This window comes from Semicossyphus pulcher, unplaced genomic scaffold (assembly GCF_022749685.1).
Source record: "Semicossyphus pulcher isolate SPU_LCO1_2020_fin unplaced genomic scaffold, fSemPul1.0.p SCAF_21, whole genome shotgun sequence".
Lineage (NCBI taxonomy): Eukaryota > Metazoa > Chordata > Actinopteri > Labriformes > Labridae > Semicossyphus > Semicossyphus pulcher.
Window position 1 is genome coordinate 20,161,861 of NW_027211695.1, and position 18,888 is coordinate 20,180,748.

Here is an 18,888-nt window from a genome sequence, read left to right on the forward strand (position 1 = left end):
TTGTCATCCATTTATAATACTGCTTTTACAATAAGGGTAGTATAAATATATATAATATTAATTTGACACTTTATGTAAATTGTTAAAAATCTCAATGACTGACAGGCTATTGGAAAACATCCCCCAAAATCCAACTGTTTTCTTCTACCTCATGTTCCAATTAACTGTCCATGTATGTCTTTAACATGTATTTTCTACATTTATTGCATCAAAGGAACTTATGTGAGCTATGCCCCAACTACCAGACAATATATCCCACGGCCCGTGAACGCAGCAGCCCTTCCAGTGTGTGTGGAGTAAGATTTCACTGTTGGCGCTCGCTTGAGTCCATCGTGTTCTATTTATTGTGAAAATCCCCCTCTGTCCTCTTTTCACACGTGAATATTTCCACTTAAAAAGCACCAATTAAAACATTTCCTGCGTCAAATGCAGCACGAGCTCGCTTACAAATATGTTAAATCTTGTCTCACGGTTAGCTTATTAGATCCTGTGGGGAAACCGTTGTTTTTATTGTGATTATTGACCCCTGAATGCGTCACAAACGCCAGATTAAGCTGCTGTTATTGAATTAATGAGGCTTAATTCTGCCTCTCAGACTGTCTGAAATCATTTCCATCGTTGCTGTAAAAAATAAATCCAAATAAAACACACAATACACATGAATATTAATGTTTTAGATATGCTCGGAATTTTAGACGGCGATAAATCTTTTAAAAAGGGTCTAAAAATAGTGGTTGTGAAAGCCATAAAAGGTTTCTATATTTGTACTGTATCCTTATGCAGTATCTATGTTGTTATGTAATGTGCATCTGTAAGTAACCTTGTGCACGAGGTCGGAGAAAAGCAGGTGTCACGCGCCCCCTGCTGGTTGGAGAAAGTAGGCCAGAATATATTGCTTGTGTTTTGGTGTAATTAACCAATTTAGACGTAAATGAACAAAAAAATAAAGCAGCCAGAGTCTTAAGAAGCAACAAACTGATTTTATGAACATGAATACTTGTCGTTACAAAGACGCTGTTACATGAATCTCTTCTTTTTTTTCATTTTGGCAAAATAAAGGAAATAAAACTTCGCCTCCATGTCAACCAAAAAACAAACAAACAAAACAAGCGAGAAACATTTTGGTCCGGAACATGAAGCGATGATGTTTTTATACACATTTTTAGTAATTCTGAAATTGCTTTTACATTCAGTAGCATCTCCTTTTAGCCCTCTAAGCGCATGCAGCCTAGGAGTGGAACACAGACTCTCCTTCAAAGAGGAAACAAAGAAACGGTGATGAATGCAAACATGTTCCACATACCCACCACAGAGAGAAGAACCGTTATCTTTCTAAGTCTCATGCATCAGGAGGCGTTTAAGGCTGTTTTAAACATCCGTGGAAACTCGTGACGTAAGGTCGGAGACTGCTTTTTGCCTTGGACGACTGAGACAAACGCTGATGTGTTTACGGGCGACTGGTTTTTATGCACTTTTTAAGCAGGAGATGAAAGCAAAGTAGCAGCAGCAGCAGCAACATGTGTCTGCAAAAAATCATAGAGGCGTCTTTTTACTCGTGACTCCCACTGAGCCCTGAGGTGGCGTCTACTGGCACACGAACACCTTTTGACATATCGACAGCAGGGGGAAAACACGCTCACACGTACACACATAAACTTCATAATTACATTCACACATTTTTTTTTTCCTCTACAAACACGTAAACACAGACAGAGAGAGGGGAGAGAGAGAGGAGAGGAGGGTTAAACGCCTCCCTCAGAGGGTGAAAATACTCCAAAGGCATTGAAATGGCAGCGACTCCTCAAGTTCACTTCTCCCTCGGGTTCCCAGAGACGGACGGGCGGTAAGGAGAGGAGGGGGATCAGATGAAAGGATTTCGCGACGTCCCTCGACTGGGGTAAACATTCCCCTGAAAGACAAGAGAGGCAGAGGGGACTTTAACGCACTGCCTTTAGATTGCAGAAGAAGAAAGATGGCAAAAAATAGCAATTAGCCCCCTCTCCCACCCTCCTTTAATCCCCTAAAGAGAAGAGCACTTGGTGCCACTAGTTTGCAAGGCATTGAACGCACCGTAAACGGGTTCACCGACATTGGGCGAGGGACTTTGGGCTGAGAGTCAGGTGCAGGGAAGGAGGCGAAACCTGAAAAACACACACAAAAACATTAAATATCGTCTTTAAGTTTATATACGTTTTTTAAAGGGGGGGTATTATGCTAATTTCAAACTTCATATTTAGCTCTGTGATACCTGTGGAGTAGCTTAGCATAATTTACAGTTGAAAAAACTCCTCATTTTTCTCACACTGGTGCTCTGTGCTGGCCCTCATACAGCCTCTGCCTGAAACGACTCAGTCAGCTCTGTCCCTTTAAGAAACCCGGCCCCTACAAGCCCGCTTTCTTCTGATTTGTGGAGCGAGAACAATTTCCAAGACAGGGTGGGCGTGTCCTTGAACTGTGCCAGGGTCGGGAAGTTCTGCTGTGTCTTGTGTCTTGGGCAGACGGCCAGATTTAGGGTTCCTCCACTTTGTGATGTCATAAAGTGCAGCGTGTAGAAAAAACTGTGTGAAACCTGGCGTTCACAGCAGCCTGCAGACTGAGCTGAGAAGCCTGGGGATTACTCAGACATACTTTCCCCTACAGGTTTGAAACTTCACCCACGTTTAGCCTGAACATCCAACATTTTAACCCCTCTTTAAATGAACAGCCTTCCTTTATTTATTTTGCTATTTTTGCTGTTTTCTTACTAAATATAAAACCGGCAACTTCCTGTTTGAATCCAGAGTATGAAGCTCTGGCTGTTAGAGAGAAATAGATGTGAAAAAGGGGACTGGGATATGGATGTGTTTTGAATCTTCTGTACACTATGCAGAGTTCCACTCATGTACATGTACACTGGTTAAACAAAGAATTCATTAACATTACTCCTGAGGACAAAATGCATGTGTAACATGACCGCACATATGAACGTGAGCCGCAGCAGCAGCTTCACACTGAGTGAATTTGTATTCCTGTGCTGCCGCTCGTGGTCACCGTAGAAATAATGAAACATCTGAGGCGTGTTGGTGCCTCTCAGCTCCTCACTGTTTGATCTGCAGTCAGAGCACATACTGTACATGTCACACCAGCAGATTAAGCTACAGCGTGTGTGCAGGATTTTAATTTTAACATCACGTGTGTGAAATATATGGTTGAGACGGCTTAGGGCTGTCGTTTAGCTTAGCATACTGTGGCAAAAGATATTAATGCTGTTCTATTTAATGTAAGACTGCGTCAGTTCATGCATCACGTTGATCCAGACGGAAATATCTCGACTCATTTTTGATGGATTGACTTGAAATGTGGCACAAACGCTCATGTCCTCCTCACGATGAATTGTAAAACTCTAGAGTACTCTATGACTTTTCCTCTAGCGCCACCATCAGGTCAAACACTCAACTTGTACAACAGTTTGGGTTATGATCAAACCGGCAAAAGTACTGATTTTCATCTGATCAGCATCAGCTATTCTTTGTGTTAAGCGCTAACTAGCTAATGTGAGCATGCTAATGTGAAAAACTATTCTGGTTTAATGCTAAAAATGGTCAACGTTGTACCAGGCTAACATCAGTATATTAGCATTGTCAGTGTTAGCATGAAGCTCAAAGCACGTCTGAGCCACACACAGCTGCTAGCATGGCTGAACCCTCTTTTATTCTTGTTGTTTGGTTAATTTTCCTTTTTCCTAAAAACAAAAAATACTAAATGCTAAATTCTCAAGACATTCAGCACAAATGTATGAAGATGTTTTTTTTTTTACCTTAATGGAAATCTAAATGATAAAACAGTGTGTAAAGGCTAGTTAAAATGTCCTTTACCGTTGGCTTCCTGGTTGCCGGCTGACTCATGAGGAAATGCATTCTGGGTAGCGGGTGCTGGGAAGGAGGCAGACGGAGGAAAAACAGAGGTGGGCGATGTGACAAACGCATTGGAGTCACCTGAAAAAGAGAAACACACACACACACACACACACACACACAGATCAGACACAGCTGAGAAGAGACTGCTAGCTCACATTAACATCACACAATCTCACAAAACACCTGTTTCCTGTTTTTATACGGAAGCCCAGAGGTGACATTAGCAGGAGTGAACTACAGGACTGCTATCATGTTAAGTGAATACATCAATAGTAACATTATACAATAGTTAGTTCCGACCAAGTAATCTGATTGGATAAGAACCATTCCATGAGTGCTGATATACAGTATAACATCACTGGGACTTTTCACTCTGTGTATCACTCCGCCTCAGCCAGGTGTTCTGAATACTGTTAATGAACATCACAGCAGATTAATGAAGCTGGTGCCTCCGAATCACACAGCAGACTCTGATTTCACTGGCTGATGATAATTTAAAACAGATACATGTACATGATAAAAAACAGCTGATCTGTGGACACCTGGAGACACAGAGGGCAGGAGAATGTTTGGGTTGCTAGGCAATAAAAGTCCAGTTTGAGTTAAGATGTGGAGCTAGTTGAGTTGGTGGAGCAAAATAATAATCTGTTGTTGATTAATATTGTTGACTAATATTTGCTGCTTGTGTAACTGGTGTATAAAAGTAATATCGCACAGCCGTGCTGATATTCAGTATAACAGACCTCGAGTGTGATATTACTTTTATAACTGTCACAGAACTTTTTACCAAACACAGCTGTTTTCAGGAAACCTAAATACAGATCAGGGAAATACATTTTTACGGACCTATTTATCCATCCATTTTCTTTATTAATTAATTGTGATCGATATATTGTCATAAAATAGCGAAACATGCGATTAAAAGAAGAAACATAATAGCAACAAATCTGATGAAAACTTTGTACTTTTCCTTAAACTTTCAAACAGTTAATAAAAAAGCTTTAATCTACATTTAAAGATTAATTAGGCTGAATTTACTTTAGTAATAATCCCAGAAACAAAACACTGAACACGGATCGTTTATTCTTAAAGACAGCGTGTGAAGTGACCTTTTCCCGTCTAAAGGCTTCTGAACATGACTCTCACCTCCTGAAGCGTTGCTGAAGGGGTTACTGGGGGAGAGGGCGACGGGCTGCTGGGAGGCCGAGCTGGAGCCGGAGCTGAATGGGTTCGGGAAATCTGAGACGCACGGGGAGAGAAAGAGAGAGGGGGGAGATAACTCGCAGTGTGTGCTGAGACATTCCTGCTCTGAGTCACACACATGCATCCTAATTAAGAGGTGTCAGACGGCCTTAAAGAGAAGGAGCTGCAGGTAAATACAGAGCAGGTTAGCAGGAGGGATCAATGCGCCTCCGTGCTCGGTACCTACTTGCGAAGGTTTGGGAGCTGGAGACTGTATCGACACCGGGGGAGCTGGGGAGAGCAGAAAGAGATCGATCAGAGAATGACATTTAAAGCGCTCCAAACACAGGAAGTGCAAAAGTGATGTAAAACAGGAGCTGATTTTCTCCCTACCTGGCAGGAGTCGAGCTGGAGGAGAGCCTGTTTCCAAAGAGGGTGCTGTACTGCGGCGGACCAGCAGGGGGAGCTGTGGACAAACATTTCACACAGCAAAAACCTCAGGCGTTAATCAGCGCTCATGAAGAGCTCAACTGCTGCTTCAAGCGCCCTGAAATGTGTGTAAAACATCTCACAAAGAGCTCAAACAGTCGATCTGAAGTGTTTAAATCATCAGAGAACAAAGGCAGAACAAATCCGCCTGAATAAAATGTGTGTTTGTCTTGATATGAATCAAAGAGAGCCCAGGACAGAAAATCAATAACCTCATTACTCTGGCAGGAAGGAGAGGCCGCGATGAAGAACAACAAAGTGTCTTGTATGAAAGCTGGAGGGCTTCTCACATGAGTCCTGAGCGTTAAAACCAGCGTCTCGCTTGTTTGACGAGTACAGCTGATTTTTTTTTTTATCAACAAGGTCCTTTGATTAAGAGCGAGCGTGACGTGGAGCAAACACAATGAGCAGAATTCAGCCGCTGAAAGCCTCGGTATTTGGAGTAAGGATGTTATGCAACCTTGTTGAGCTGGCCGTGACAAACTGCATCACACGCTCACTCTAACTCTCAGCCATACATTTCTGTCTGTAGCGTGGTGGTGGAGGGACGGGGTCGGGTCTTCAGTGTGCGTGCAAGTTCAGTAAGGGATTCAACTAACAGTAAATTCCACTATCGAGTAATATACCTATATCTTTTAGACTGTAAGATCCATCCATCCATTATCTATTCCGCTCCGTTTTATACCCCTTTCCCTCCGAGAGTAGCGCGCTGACGCGGGTTTTTCATAGCAGGGAGACCCACTAATAAATGCTGATTGTCTCTTTTCCCATTGCCAGTGAAGTATCTTGTTTATGTTACAGTGCTTAGGTCTTTATTGTATCTATTCCTCATTCAGTCTGTTTATCAAACTCGGCGGTGACAAATTTGGGACGATGTTTGTGCGCTGCTCGGACGGAGACAGGCAGCAGCATCACGCCGGAAAGTGGGCGGAGATTAGCGCGTCGACACAGGTCTTGTGTTCCCATCAATGCAGATCGGAGCGGAGGCGATAATTACCCCGGGTCTGGATACCGAAGAAAAAGCCGGGTGTTAGTGGGTGTTGGTGGGATTTTTGACCGGTGGAAAAGGGGCTTTAGAGTCACCAAACCTAACGAGCACGTCTTTGGACTGTGGGAGGAAGCCGGAGTACCAGGAGGGAACCCACGCATGCACGGCAAGAACATGGAAACCCTACGTCTGAACTGCAGCTAATCTTTTACAATGTGGCATATTTTACAACATTATGTTGTGTTGTTACACTGAAAAGTAACTGGCAACTATTCTATTCTCCAGCAGTATTAAAGTATAAAGTTTTGCTTAACTGAGATAAGTAACTTCTACTCCACAGGCTCAAGCAGAAGCTTACCATAAAAATTTAAACCATCCACCCACAATCTCAAACATTTCCCACCTGTGACCACTGACGTGTCCGAGAAGACGCTGTCCAGATGCGACACCGCAGCGTATCTGTCCTGCCCGGAGCTGCCGGCTGGCGCCGTCGTCTGTCCGACGCCTCCAGGCTGCTGCTGCTGCTGGGACAGAGACTGAGGCAGAGGCTGCGTCTGAGGGTGGCTCAGACCTCCGAAGTCCACGCTGATGGACTTGGGGAAGGCTCTGAAGGGTCCCGTGGCCCCTGAGGCCGATACGGTGCGACCTACGTAAGAGAAACCAGACTGAGCGTCAGTGCAAGACAGCTGAAGAGGGATGTTGTCATTTAGAATCAACAAACTATGTCTACAGGTTTTATAGAATCATATGTGGGACTATGGCCTAGTTATACTCAGGGGGAGGATTTCCTGTCAACCTTAACAAGAAGTTGTGATAAATCTTATCTCAACAAGACAAGGCTCATATCCGAAGTGTTCTGGAGCTCTTGATCATTTCACACGACTTTCATCAACTCAATCAACTGAAGAAGATCAAGGGACGTAATCCAAAGCCCCAGAGCAGCGGACTAACAGATTACAAGGACTAAAGTAAGATTGTTTTCTCAGCTGCTGTTTGCAAGTTTCCAAGTGTCAAGCGTGAACTATGGACCTCACGGGGGGAAAACAATCTCGGCGATCTCCCCATGAGGTGCGTTTAGTGACAAGTTTAGAGGTTTCCGTGGTATCGAGGAGTTCATTAGCAGAGGCCGTGTTGTCAGGGAGGTGTGGATGTTGAAATCCTTCCTGTTGGTTGGTTACCTAATTCTTGACTTTGGAAACAGCCGCTGAAGAACAATTTCACTACATTTAGTAGAGTCCTCCTGCTCTTTAAACTGCTCAGAAAAACTAGCTAGCTAGGCTAACTTCATCTGCTGAGGAAGATCATGTGATTAACTGAAATATAAGAGCAACTAAACGGACACTTTTGTGGCAAACGACTAAAACAAATTAGGCTAATCTATTTTTTAAAAAGTGCTTTGTCATGCTAAATCCAGATCAATTCACAGACGTTTATCTGAGGTTTGCTAGCATATACTGCTACATATGTAGAAGTTATATTATTATTTATATGGACAAATATAGTGTAAATAAAGCATAAGCATTAAGCCAGAGAACATAAAACTACCCATGAAACATTTCATCTCATGCTTCATGCGAGGAGCTTCGTCAAATGCAGGGTTAGCTTGACATACCAGCTAGCATGAACGGTCATCACAGTTAAACATTAACAAAACAAATCAATAGGCACAGCAGCAAGTCAACACGTTCTGGGGTTTGTTTTTAAAAGCAGCAACCACAAAAATACGTTTGTGGTGAGGTAACAAGGCAGGAAACATCTCGGCAGGTAGCAAGCTTCCAACAAACATTAGCCGCAAAGCATGCTAGCATTTGCCAAACGTGTTAGCATGGCGATACAAATGAAAATGGGTGTGGCTTCATTTTCTCTGACTGAGACTTCATAATACAGGTGCAGATATTCAGCATGCTACGCAACAGCTGCATATTTCAGGGATAGGATCATTCACTACTGCAGGGCTGGAGATAGCGCTTATCTTGGCTAGCACACTTGAACTTCCTGGAGTACTTGTTTGGGATGTAAATGTGTATCGTGGGATTACAGCTGCGCCCTACATAGTTTTTAAGTGCTTCAACGCCAACGTGGTGAGAAATATCAGCAGCCCTCTGCTGACAGGGGCAGCAGCAGCTACGCTAAAAATAGCAATACTTTAAACTTGTTCTTTTTCCTCTGAGGGAGCGGCGTGTGTCTCCTTGACCCTCCCAGGCTTCAAATCTGTACTTTGAAGTTTGAAAACCTACGATGGAGAAAAATATCGACCCCAACATCAGCATGTGACACTAGCCAGGAAGGCATTATGAATATAGAGCGCAGCCTCTTCTTTTAAACTGCTCTAACATAAAACTAAATTCATATGCACAAGAGGCACAGTTAGCGCCAGCAGGGCTCGCAGATTTGCCGTCCCATTATGAATGACACAGCATGGAAGAGCTTATTGATCGCAGCCATTCAGCACACACTCAAATGCATCGCCTGGTGCCATGTCTTACCTAAGGTGAAGTGGTTTTTGAAAGAGCTACTGGCTAAGAGGTCGTGGGAGAGAGGAGAGTGAGATAAGACAGACAGAGAACAGAGACAGAGGGTTAAATTGAGCGGAGAGAAGAGAAAAGAAATGCCATTGAAAAAGGAATCCAGTGTGCAGAGGTGATGATGTGGAGCCATTTTAAACCATACATAAAACACTGTCTGACTGCAAGCTTAGTAGTTCTCTCGCTTTGTGTCCCAAAGTGACACTTGGAGCTAACTGGTGAGCGGGCGTGTTATCAGTGAGAATCAGTGACAGTTTTCTGCACATTCTGGACGACACTTTAACAATTTAACAGCTAGAGACCCACAGAAGATAAAAGAAAGGGAGATCTATTATCAATACATGTAGCTGCATTGCTTTCCTTAGAGCTGAATTGGGAGGGAAATTGGCTAATCACAAACTTTATGTATTAGTACTGAAGAGTAAGGTTCATGTTCGCCTTACTCTGACCAAAAGACCAAAACAGACAATGCATTCGTCCAATTCTCAGTCCAAAGCCCACTGGTGTCAGAAGATGATGTAACTCTTTAATAAAAAGGTCACAAATAAATACTATAACTTCTCTAAAATAATCTCCTGAAACGACTCTGCACTGCAGTTTTTAGCTAATGTTGAGTAAACAAGGGCGAATAGTGATTTTAAGGAACTATTTGGGTGTTATAGTGGATATTTACAACAGGACAGTCAGAATAAGCTACTAGAGCCGGACCGATATATCTGTCAGCCGATATCAGTCAGCCGATATCTTGGGATTGGTGTATAAGTCTTCAGATATGGTTGACATTGTATATCAATTAGGGATGCACGATATTGGATTTTTTTATCTGACATGCCAATATTTTCCAACCCTTTTTGCCGATCGCCGATATCGATACCGATATATTGGTCGATATACACATTCACTGGGCAATATAAGAAAACTACGGAAACTTAGGTTACGTACAAAATGCCATATTTATTTGTTTGTAACATTTTGTTTTCTTTTATTTAGGGAATCATCGAGTATCTAGGCAGAAGCGTTGTTTATCGGCGGAAAATATCGGCAGAAATAATCTGCAGATACCGATAACGTGCCCTAATATTAATGTAACATATAAGTTTAAGAAAACAGCCTTCTGAGTACCTATGCACAGTCATATAGGTGCTAAAAAGATGTGTAATAGGCCTACATAATAATAAAAAAAAAAAATCACAATATCGGCCTCCATATCGGTAATTGAGTAATTTTTGTCGTCCCCCAAAAATCTGTATCATTCTCAAAACTGCCATAATTAGCGGGTTTTATGGCAGAGATATCGATGCCAAGCCTTAAATGGCCATTTTATAAAGCGTATTTTTATACTCTCTCTCTCCTGTAGTCCTCTTGTCCCTTTCCTTTCTACTTTAATATATAACACCTGATATTTATTGGGCAGGTTTGTTGTTTTATTGTGTGATGAAAGAATTTGTGAGTGCTCTTGTCCTGAAAACTCAATAAACTGTATTAAAAGCAATATTTTCCAGCTTGCTTAAGACCCAAAAGGAATAGAAAAGAAGCGGTCAGTGTAGGACACACCTGAGGGCCGGGGGAGGGCGGGGAAGGAGGGGGCGTGGCTTTGAGCTGCCAGCGCTGACGACAGGGAGCCAGGCCGCTGTCTTTCTATCCCACACAAGGTGGGGTCTGTATCAGAGAGAGACAAAGATGAGAACAAAGAAGGTGACGGGATTGATCGAATCAAATCTAAAAATATCAACACCTCTGATAGAGATCGACCTCTGACCTTTCAGAGGGGGGTCTCTGAAGCTTTGGGAGCGCGACGGCCGAGCGGTGAACACGTCCGTCCGCATGTCGGCGGGCGAGATCGCAGGGGCTCGATCCCATGATGGCATCTGGGACTGAGACTGCAGGAGAAGAGGAGAAAGGAAGATTAGGAAGCAGATGGGAGGTGGAGGGAGAGACACAAAGGCAGACGAGGTGAGTCTCTTTCATGGTTTCTTAATAATTCATACGCAGAAGCTTTGATGTGGAGGATACCTGGCCCGCTCGCTGTCCGACCCATCAGTCTCTGTCTCTGTGCAGCAGCGAATTCAGGTCGTTTCTGCACCTTATATCCGCTTTTCTTTTTCAGGCTGTCTTTGAACTACTTGGCTGCTCTCACTTCCTCCTTCTCTACCACACCCAAACACTTTCTCTTGAAGCCTCGTCGTCTCACTTTCACTTCTCTCCCCTTCACTCTCAATCCACGACATGCACAGATATGACACTTTGAATCTCTCACCAGCGGCCGTGCAGACCTGGCGTTGGGGGGCAGGTTATGGGACGGGGCCTGGCTCGCTAAGGGGCCGTGGGAAGGGGGCACAGCCTGGACCCCCGGGCTCCATGGACCCTCGACATCCCTCCGGTTCTTACTTTTGGAAAAATGCCTGAAAGAGACGGGTTATTTAATCCTCTATGTGACTAACAGGCCTCATAAAAAGCACAATTAAAGCCGGATATTTAATCAGTATTCCACCTACCAAACATCATGACAGAGAACAATCCTGAGGCTGGAAACTAAATCCTAAATAATGACTGTTCTTTTATTCCCAGCATGAAAGCAGCTATTATCCTGAGTGAATTTTTCTGAGTAGGCGTCTCCATTTCAAACAGTGAATGTCTAAATTTGGAACAAACGTCATCAGATGTTAGCATGTCATTTACCCATTACATTATGCTTTCAGAGTTGAAACAATAAGTTGATTAATAGATGACAAAATCATAAAGTCGTCTGTAAACAGACAATTAATTCATCTTTGGGACATTTTCTAAGCAAAAACCTAGCATCTACAGGCTAGCTAGCGGCTCTGTGAAGCTATACTGAGGCACAGACGTGCTATTAGCTAAATGCTAACGATAGCATAAAAAGCTAAAAATGAACTTTAAATGTTTATAAACTTTCACACAAAGGGCTTTATATCAAATTCACTTTGAGATGTACCTATGACAAATCTGGTTAGCAGGTTTAAAGTTAACTACCTTTTTAGCTAGTTAGCATGCTTATTTTTGCTAATTACAACTAAACAGTGCGGTTCAGCTGTAGCAGATGGGACTGTTACAGTGAGGTCGTGACAGAGGTTTGACATCTTGTTATAAATTTAACTGAGTGTGGAGTTAAAATTTAGACCTAATCATGGCGCTACGTGCAAAGTTAGCCAAATGCTAATGTCAGCAGGTTAACCATAGCTATAAAACATAAACAAGACTTCTGGTACAGTGGATAAAATATTTGTTTGACGCTAACATTCTTATGATGACAATGCTGACATGCTGATGTAACATTTTTCCAGTTGTAGACAGCCTAGTTTAGCATGTTAGCATGCTAACCACAGATAACTCTTAACCTAAGATAAACAAGACTATGCTTACAAAACTATACCTGTGATGTTAAAGTGATTGTAATGGAAATGTTAACATGCTGATATTAGCAGGCATAATATTTACCATTGTAGGCATCTAAGTTAGCATGTTAGCATGCTAACGATGGATAACCCTAACCCTAACATTACAAAGACAATACTTACAAAACGATAACTTTGATTTGCAAGTGATTATAACGAAAATGCTAACATGCTGATATCTAGAGGGCATGATATTTCACATTGTAAGCGTCTAAGTTTAGCATGTTAGCATGCTAACTTTTTCTGACTAGTACTCAATCTAAGTACACCTAACGCTGATGGGATTGTCGTTAAGTTTGCAGGCATTTGGCCATAATTAGTCAAGACTGAGCCACATTAAACATGTGAGCTTACGATGGCAGTGGATGAAAGTGTGGGGCACACCACTTCATCCTTTGATCACAGATGTCTGCGCCAAATTTGAGAGTAATCTGTCTAAAAATGTCACAAAAAACAAATATGTAATCTGTATGATGAAGCTAGAGGAAACGTCAGGGGACAACCAGAATCAAAGCAAATAATTCAGAGAACAGTTGTGAGATATTTCAGGGTGGTGGACCAACAGACCAACACAACCACTGGTTCCAGCTTGTCAAATTGAACGTTTGCTTCTTTTGTTCTTATAGTCGTCTGAATATTTTGAAGGTTTGGACAGTAAAAACGGGCATTTTTGAAGATACCACACCAGACTTTGAGAACTTCTGACGGGCAAATAATAAATCAAGAAAGTAATACGCAGTAAAGTTAAATAACCGTTAGTCAACTCTAAATGTTTTGATAAAATGTTCATGGCATGCTGCAGACAAAATCTAAATTCTCACCATTTCTTCTTCTCATATTTGTCCTGAAGGAACTCTTTGAACTTCTGAGAGTCCTTCATGTCGGAGCAGCCGTCCGTCTTTGGGTCAAACACACACAGCCAAGTCCTCCTCCCGACCTAAACACACACACACACACACACACACACACACATCGCGTAAGAAAACTTGGAGATCCGATCAGACAGCTTGGGTCCATCATGCTCCTATCTGAGCTGAAAGTCCAACAACAATCGGTGCTTTTGTTTGACGTTTCGTGTCAGAGAATCTCTCAAACAGATTTTCTCATCAGTGATTCATATCCGGAGTCAGAGTGCGGCAGATATTACCGCCGGTGAATCACGACCGGCCGGACCGCTCTCCAGAGGATGATGTGCAGAGAGAGCTGGACCATACACACCTCTGCCTCTGCTCGCTTTATACTTGACTCACACACACACACACACACACACACACACACACACATCCTGTCCTACAGTGAGCTGATAAAAAACGCGCAGCACTTATCCTGATAGGCTGAAACACTTCACTCTTTAATGTGTGATATAAGCTCCAGAGCGAGCGCTGCCGACACCAGCAGCTCCCAGAACAGGTCCTGTTTCTTTTCTACATTTTCAATAAAGTTCGAAACAAAAAATAAACAAGGTGACATTAACAAAAGCTACGTTTTCATAGTTTTGTTTTTAAAGGTAAAAAAATGGAAGAAATTAGCAACACACAAATGTACATGTTCAAAAAGTTAAACACGCCGCAGCTACGATTGATATTTAGTGAATATTTTGAGTGTATTTTGATTAACAATTATTAAAATAGGCCAAACAATTGTTTCTAACTTTATAACTGTGATGTTTTTAGATGTTTTTCTTTGTGTTACAGGATAGTAAACTTAATATTTTGCTCTTTTAGACTGTTAGACCTTAAAACAAGATTTAAAGACGTTATCCTGGACAGGCATTTTCCTCTGCCCTAGTTTAAATCAGTTTGGGGAAAAAGTAGCAAACACACACACACACACACACGTACAGAGGAAGTAGATTGTGGTTTGGGTGGGACTGACAGTGCTGGTCCTTTTGTTTTTTGGCACAGTGTGAGACGGCCCGAAAAAAAAAGAAGCCTGACCACAAAGTCCGGTTCAACTGGCGAGCCATGAGAGACGTTTCGTCGTCTGTAGGCCGGAAAGTGAGTTTATAACTTTAATTTGAGGCGAAACACGGCGACTAATGAGCTGCAGCCTCTCCGATCACTTTATACGTGTCAATAATAAAAGAAGAAACACATTAAACACGCTTTCAGGACTTTAAAGTGTTAAGGTTTGTAAGCGTCACTCACCTCATTGCCATGATTTTGAAGGAATTCCACTTCCTGTTGGGAGAAGGTTGTCATGGAGATGGACTTGACTCTGTGGGGAGGGTTGAGGCCTCTCCTGGGACACAAGAGGAGAGATGGAGAGGAGGAATTTGCAGGTAAAAAAGGTAGAAGAAAATGATCAGAAGTGCAGCGATTCCTCGCCTGTGAGACAGGACTACGGGGACAGAGCAGGTGGGAGAGGAAATGTGTGTCACGTGACTGTGAATTAGAGGGCAGAGCCGGTGTAAAAATACAGAGAGACATGTTTCCAGCAACCGGAACCTCCTAATTTGTCCATGCTGAGGGGACACAAAGTGGGACACCTTGATGTAGGTGTGCAGGATTGCGCAACAAAGTGCTGAAACCGTCTTCCTGAGGAGTGTTGGGACTACATGCAGAACAAATTGTGACAGCACACACACATACACACACACACATCCACGCGCCCACACTGTAGAGGAGCCTGGAGAGAGAGAGAGAGAGAGAGAGTGCGAGAGAGAGGTAGTGTCAAACCTGCACCATGACGAAATGAACCGTAACTCAGAGCTGGAAAATGACCAACTATAGCGGTCTGTCGTTTATGAAGCTGCTGGAAGAAACGCACGAGAGAGAGAGAGGGAGAGAGAGAGAAAGGTGGACACTGCGTGAATTAATTTATGCAGCACAAGGAACGCTTAGAAAAATCAGATAATACCCTGTAAATCTGGCTCTGGGTGGTGCATGGTGCAATATCAGGCCTGGTACTTTTACTCCACTGCTCTATTATGTGTTTGTCCTCACACACTGATGCTAAAAATGTGCAGTAAATAAACCCGGGGGGCGCGGCAGGGGGGGTTTCACTCACAGCATTCCGGAGCACGACGTGCAGACGAAGCTGCCCACCGTGATGTCCGTGTAAGTCACCCCGGGCTGGTTGCACTCGAAGCAGTGTTTGTTTACTCCAGACTGGGCCAGCTCGCGGACCTTGCGGGCGCAGATCTCCTGGTTGTCCCGGTGCTTTCGGTTCGACATGTTTTTTTTAATCCCCCCGTCTCTTTGCCCCGCGGCCTGACTGTCAGGCTCGGTGTGATGCCGGTGTAACCCTCCGCGGTCCTCCTCCTGGTTCCCCCTCTACATGGAGCACTTCACGCCCGCATTATGGGAACGCTTTTATGCGGCTTCACCCTCCCAATGCAAGGAGAGGCTCGTCAAGTCATGCGCGGAGAGCAGCGCACACACCGGAAATACTCGGGATTACCTTCAGAGTAAAAGCGAATAACAGGTGGCGCTTCAAATAACGGTTTATTTTACGTGTCGGTTGCCTGTTTCTTTAAAAATGTGTTCCATTATAACCTCTGGTTACCTCATCAAACTGTTAGTAGGTCAAGGTATTTTCCAGTAGGTCTGTGTGTATTTTGTGATTCAGCCATTTTTAGAGGACTTTGGTGGAAATTATTAATAGTTTTCTATCAAGTTGACCGGAAGATTTCCCCACATGGTCAGTTAAGCAGCTGCTTTGAGTTTGATCTGTTTTAATTGAAATGTAGCTGTTAAAATGTAACTTCCATGTCAGCTTAAAGTTGAGATTGAACTCTTCTCTATTTACAAAGATTGTGTAAATCAATCTAAATCCTTCTAGCAGATCATAATGGACCTTGTGAATCTGTAATTTATGCGTTTGATGGTTAAAAAAATGCCTGTTTATAACCAGAATATCCTGATTTATGGATTACAAACCAAGCAAAGCAGGCTACCTGACGGAGCCCAGAAGGCCCCGGGTCATCTGTACAGCAAGTAATTTGTGGTTATTTAGTTACGCACTATATCAAATTGAACGGGTTTAATTAATCTAGATTGTCTCTCGGGCTTTTTTGTTATAATCTAACCCTAAATAGATGAGTGGAAATGAGGCCAGTGGGAGATTGGGAGGGATGTGGAACAGAGGTCTCTGGCACAACATGAAGGGACGCGTAGCTTTCACAGTTCAGCCGTGAGAACATGTGGCCAATATGGATGCAACTGTTTGCCCAGCGTGGTTCCATTCCCATCTTTTGCCCTCGGCCTCTTCGAAGGTTTAAAAGTGTAAAACTGTTGATTATTTATTTTTCTATTTTTGTGGATATGTGCCTCAACAACACACTCAAATGTATGGATGATAAATCATTAAATAAACTTGATTTTACATTCTCTCAAAATACTGTGTGCACCGTTTTCAAACACATCACTGCTGCTGTTATACCAGCCGTGCTTTTATTTTGAAAAACCTGTGCCTCTTGAGATTGTGTGCGCTTTGACACTTGGACAGATGCGTAGGGAATCTCCTGTCAAAGACGAATAAGAACCTGTCGAGAAGCCAAGTTTCACATAGTCTAACAGCCGTTTCCTCACTCTGTCAGAACCAACCGTCTGTCCCGCGTGTGTTTCACTGCTGCGTTGTGTTTGTGCGCCAGTTACGCACACGCCCCCTATTTGTTTGTGTTTTTGGCGCAGCGCTACGCTCCAGCGCGTTTTGGAAAGGGGAAATAATATTTACAAATTAGGACAGCTCGAGGAAGGAAAGACAAATGCGTCGATACATTTAAAGTTCACACGAGATTTACACGAGTAGTTTTTTTCTGGAACTTGTGGTTAGAAAACCTGTTTTTCTTGACCATCCAAAAAATATTCCCAGGGGATTTCTGTGAATGGGATTACGTTAAATACGGGTTATTAAGAATCTCTTGTGTTCTGAGGAAATCTCTACACTATTTATTTTGATGAGGCAACTTAGCAACGCAACAGTCAAACTAGCAACGCCCTTTCTGTGACGCCTGTGAAGATATATGTGAGATTTCTCACTCGCTGGCATGCAGACAGAAATGGCCTGCTCAGTGAGGTGGTCAGTGAAGGCATCACGCTCCGTTAATCCTCTGACTGACACTCTCACAAGGAAAGCCTGTAAAATAATCCGAACCAGAAGAAAAACAGTCACGTTGTTTTCAGAGGAGCTCTTCGAGGCTGCAGTGACTCTTTGTGATCAGCAGGGGGGGGCGACTCACGTCATGTGATGGATGCGTTGATCAAGGGATATACCGTTTGTGCGTTACAACACACTGAGAAAAGAGACAAACAGGCCTGTGGAGCCGCTGTAATTACCCCACGCTCAGCAGTCAACCACAGGCTTTACTGAGTCTGACTGCAGTCTGAGGGGATGATGACAAAGTGCACAACACAAAGTTAATGTTGCCCAACACGATGTTTTGTCTGTTTGATCTATGAAGTATGGAAGCCCTGTGCTGTCAAAAAAATAAAATATAAATTGTTTTGTCTTCCTGTTTCTTTGCACTGACTTAGTCTTAGTTTTAACTTCTCTCGACGTAGGCTAATATCTTATAATATCTACTAAATCTTGTAACTTTGACTTCCTGTAAAACAAACTTTAACTTAACTTACTATATGACCATTTTGGCACAGCAGTATATTTTTTGTACATAGTATGTCTTAGTTCTTACTTCCTGTCTGATGTTTGGATTTAATAATTCTCAGCTGACTTATTATAAAAAAAAAAATCTGCATACTTTTAACCACAGACTGTATAAAAGCATTTTGACCTTTGCCCTCTTGTTGTTTTTTAATTTGGAGCCAGAAACGACCATATTTGAATCAGAGGGTTGATGCACATTGCTACGCCTCAGGTAGCTTTGCTTAAAAGGGGACACTGATTTATCATCGTTTTTACTCTAAACAAAAACTTTACAAAAACAGCCTCATGCTTTATTGAAAATAAAAACATTAAACTAGTGATCGGTAACATAAACTCTTTAGGAAAAATGTCCTGAGGTCATAAATAAAGTGAGCAATAAGCTCATTTTCTTATGGCCTTCTTTTTACAACAAGTGAAGCGGCCCCCTGCTGGCCTTTAGGAAGAATGCAGGTTTAAGACACCTATGCATTTTACTCTGTAGACCTGGAGCTATGTTAATTTATTTTATACTGTCTTTAATACACATGTTCAAACAGTATTTATAACTTAGTATGTTAAACTTAACTTTTGCACTACTACTTCAAAAAGTCTTTATTGTCACTTGGTATCTGATCATTTTGACAAAGTTAACCATCTTTTAAGTCGGTATTTCAAAATTCAAATCACAGTCAAATAATTTTGTTTACAAAATTAAATTCTGTCACATGTTAGCATTTTTAAACTGGCTCTTTCTTGGCAGCAATGGGCCACCGTAGCAAAGCTTCTCTAACAGAGGGTGGCTTATG

The 18,888-nt window shown here is 42.6% G+C and overlaps 1 protein-coding gene across 3 annotated transcripts; it reads right to left on the minus strand.

Moving 5' to 3' along the window:
- Positions 1-965: 965 nt before the first annotated feature.
- agfg2 (ArfGAP with FG repeats 2) lies at positions 966-15,847 on the minus strand. Of its 3 annotated transcripts, none has more exons than XM_069671710.1 (14): positions 15,506-15,847; positions 14,644-14,737; positions 13,318-13,433; positions 11,338-11,482; positions 10,840-10,960; positions 10,635-10,739; positions 9,042-9,074; positions 6,959-7,201; positions 5,472-5,544; positions 5,326-5,369; positions 5,043-5,135; positions 3,855-3,974; positions 2,071-2,141; positions 966-1,909 (listed from the first exon to the last, which is right to left on the minus strand). In XM_069671710.1, exons 1-14 carry the CDS (start codon positions 15,670-15,672, stop codon positions 1,862-1,864), a joined length of 1,473 nt encoding a protein of 490 aa, XP_069527811.1. In that variant the 5' UTR covers positions 15,673-15,847; the 3' UTR covers positions 966-1,861. The 3 variants fall into 3 exon arrangements, with proteins under 3 accessions (XP_069527811.1, XP_069527809.1, XP_069527812.1); XM_069671708.1 differs by having other exon boundaries at positions 10,816-10,960; XM_069671711.1 differs by lacking the exon at positions 9,042-9,074 and having other exon boundaries at positions 10,816-10,960.
- Positions 15,848-18,888: the final 3,041 nt, after the last annotated feature.

Bases quoted from the DNA above. Each gene is read 5' to 3' on its own strand.
- agfg2 (XM_069671708.1), bottom strand. From the start codon at position 15,672: ATGTCGAACCGAAAGCACCGGGACAACCAGGAGATCTGCGCCCGCAAG. The intron at 14,738-15,505 runs GTGAGTGAAACC...CTTGTGTCCCAG, and splicing joins ACGTCGTGCTCCGGAATGCT to GAGAGGCCTCAACCCTCCCC. The intron at 10,740-10,815 runs GTGTTGATATTT...TCTCTGATACAG, and splicing joins GAGGTCGATCTCTATCAGAG to ACCCCACCTTGTGTGGGATA.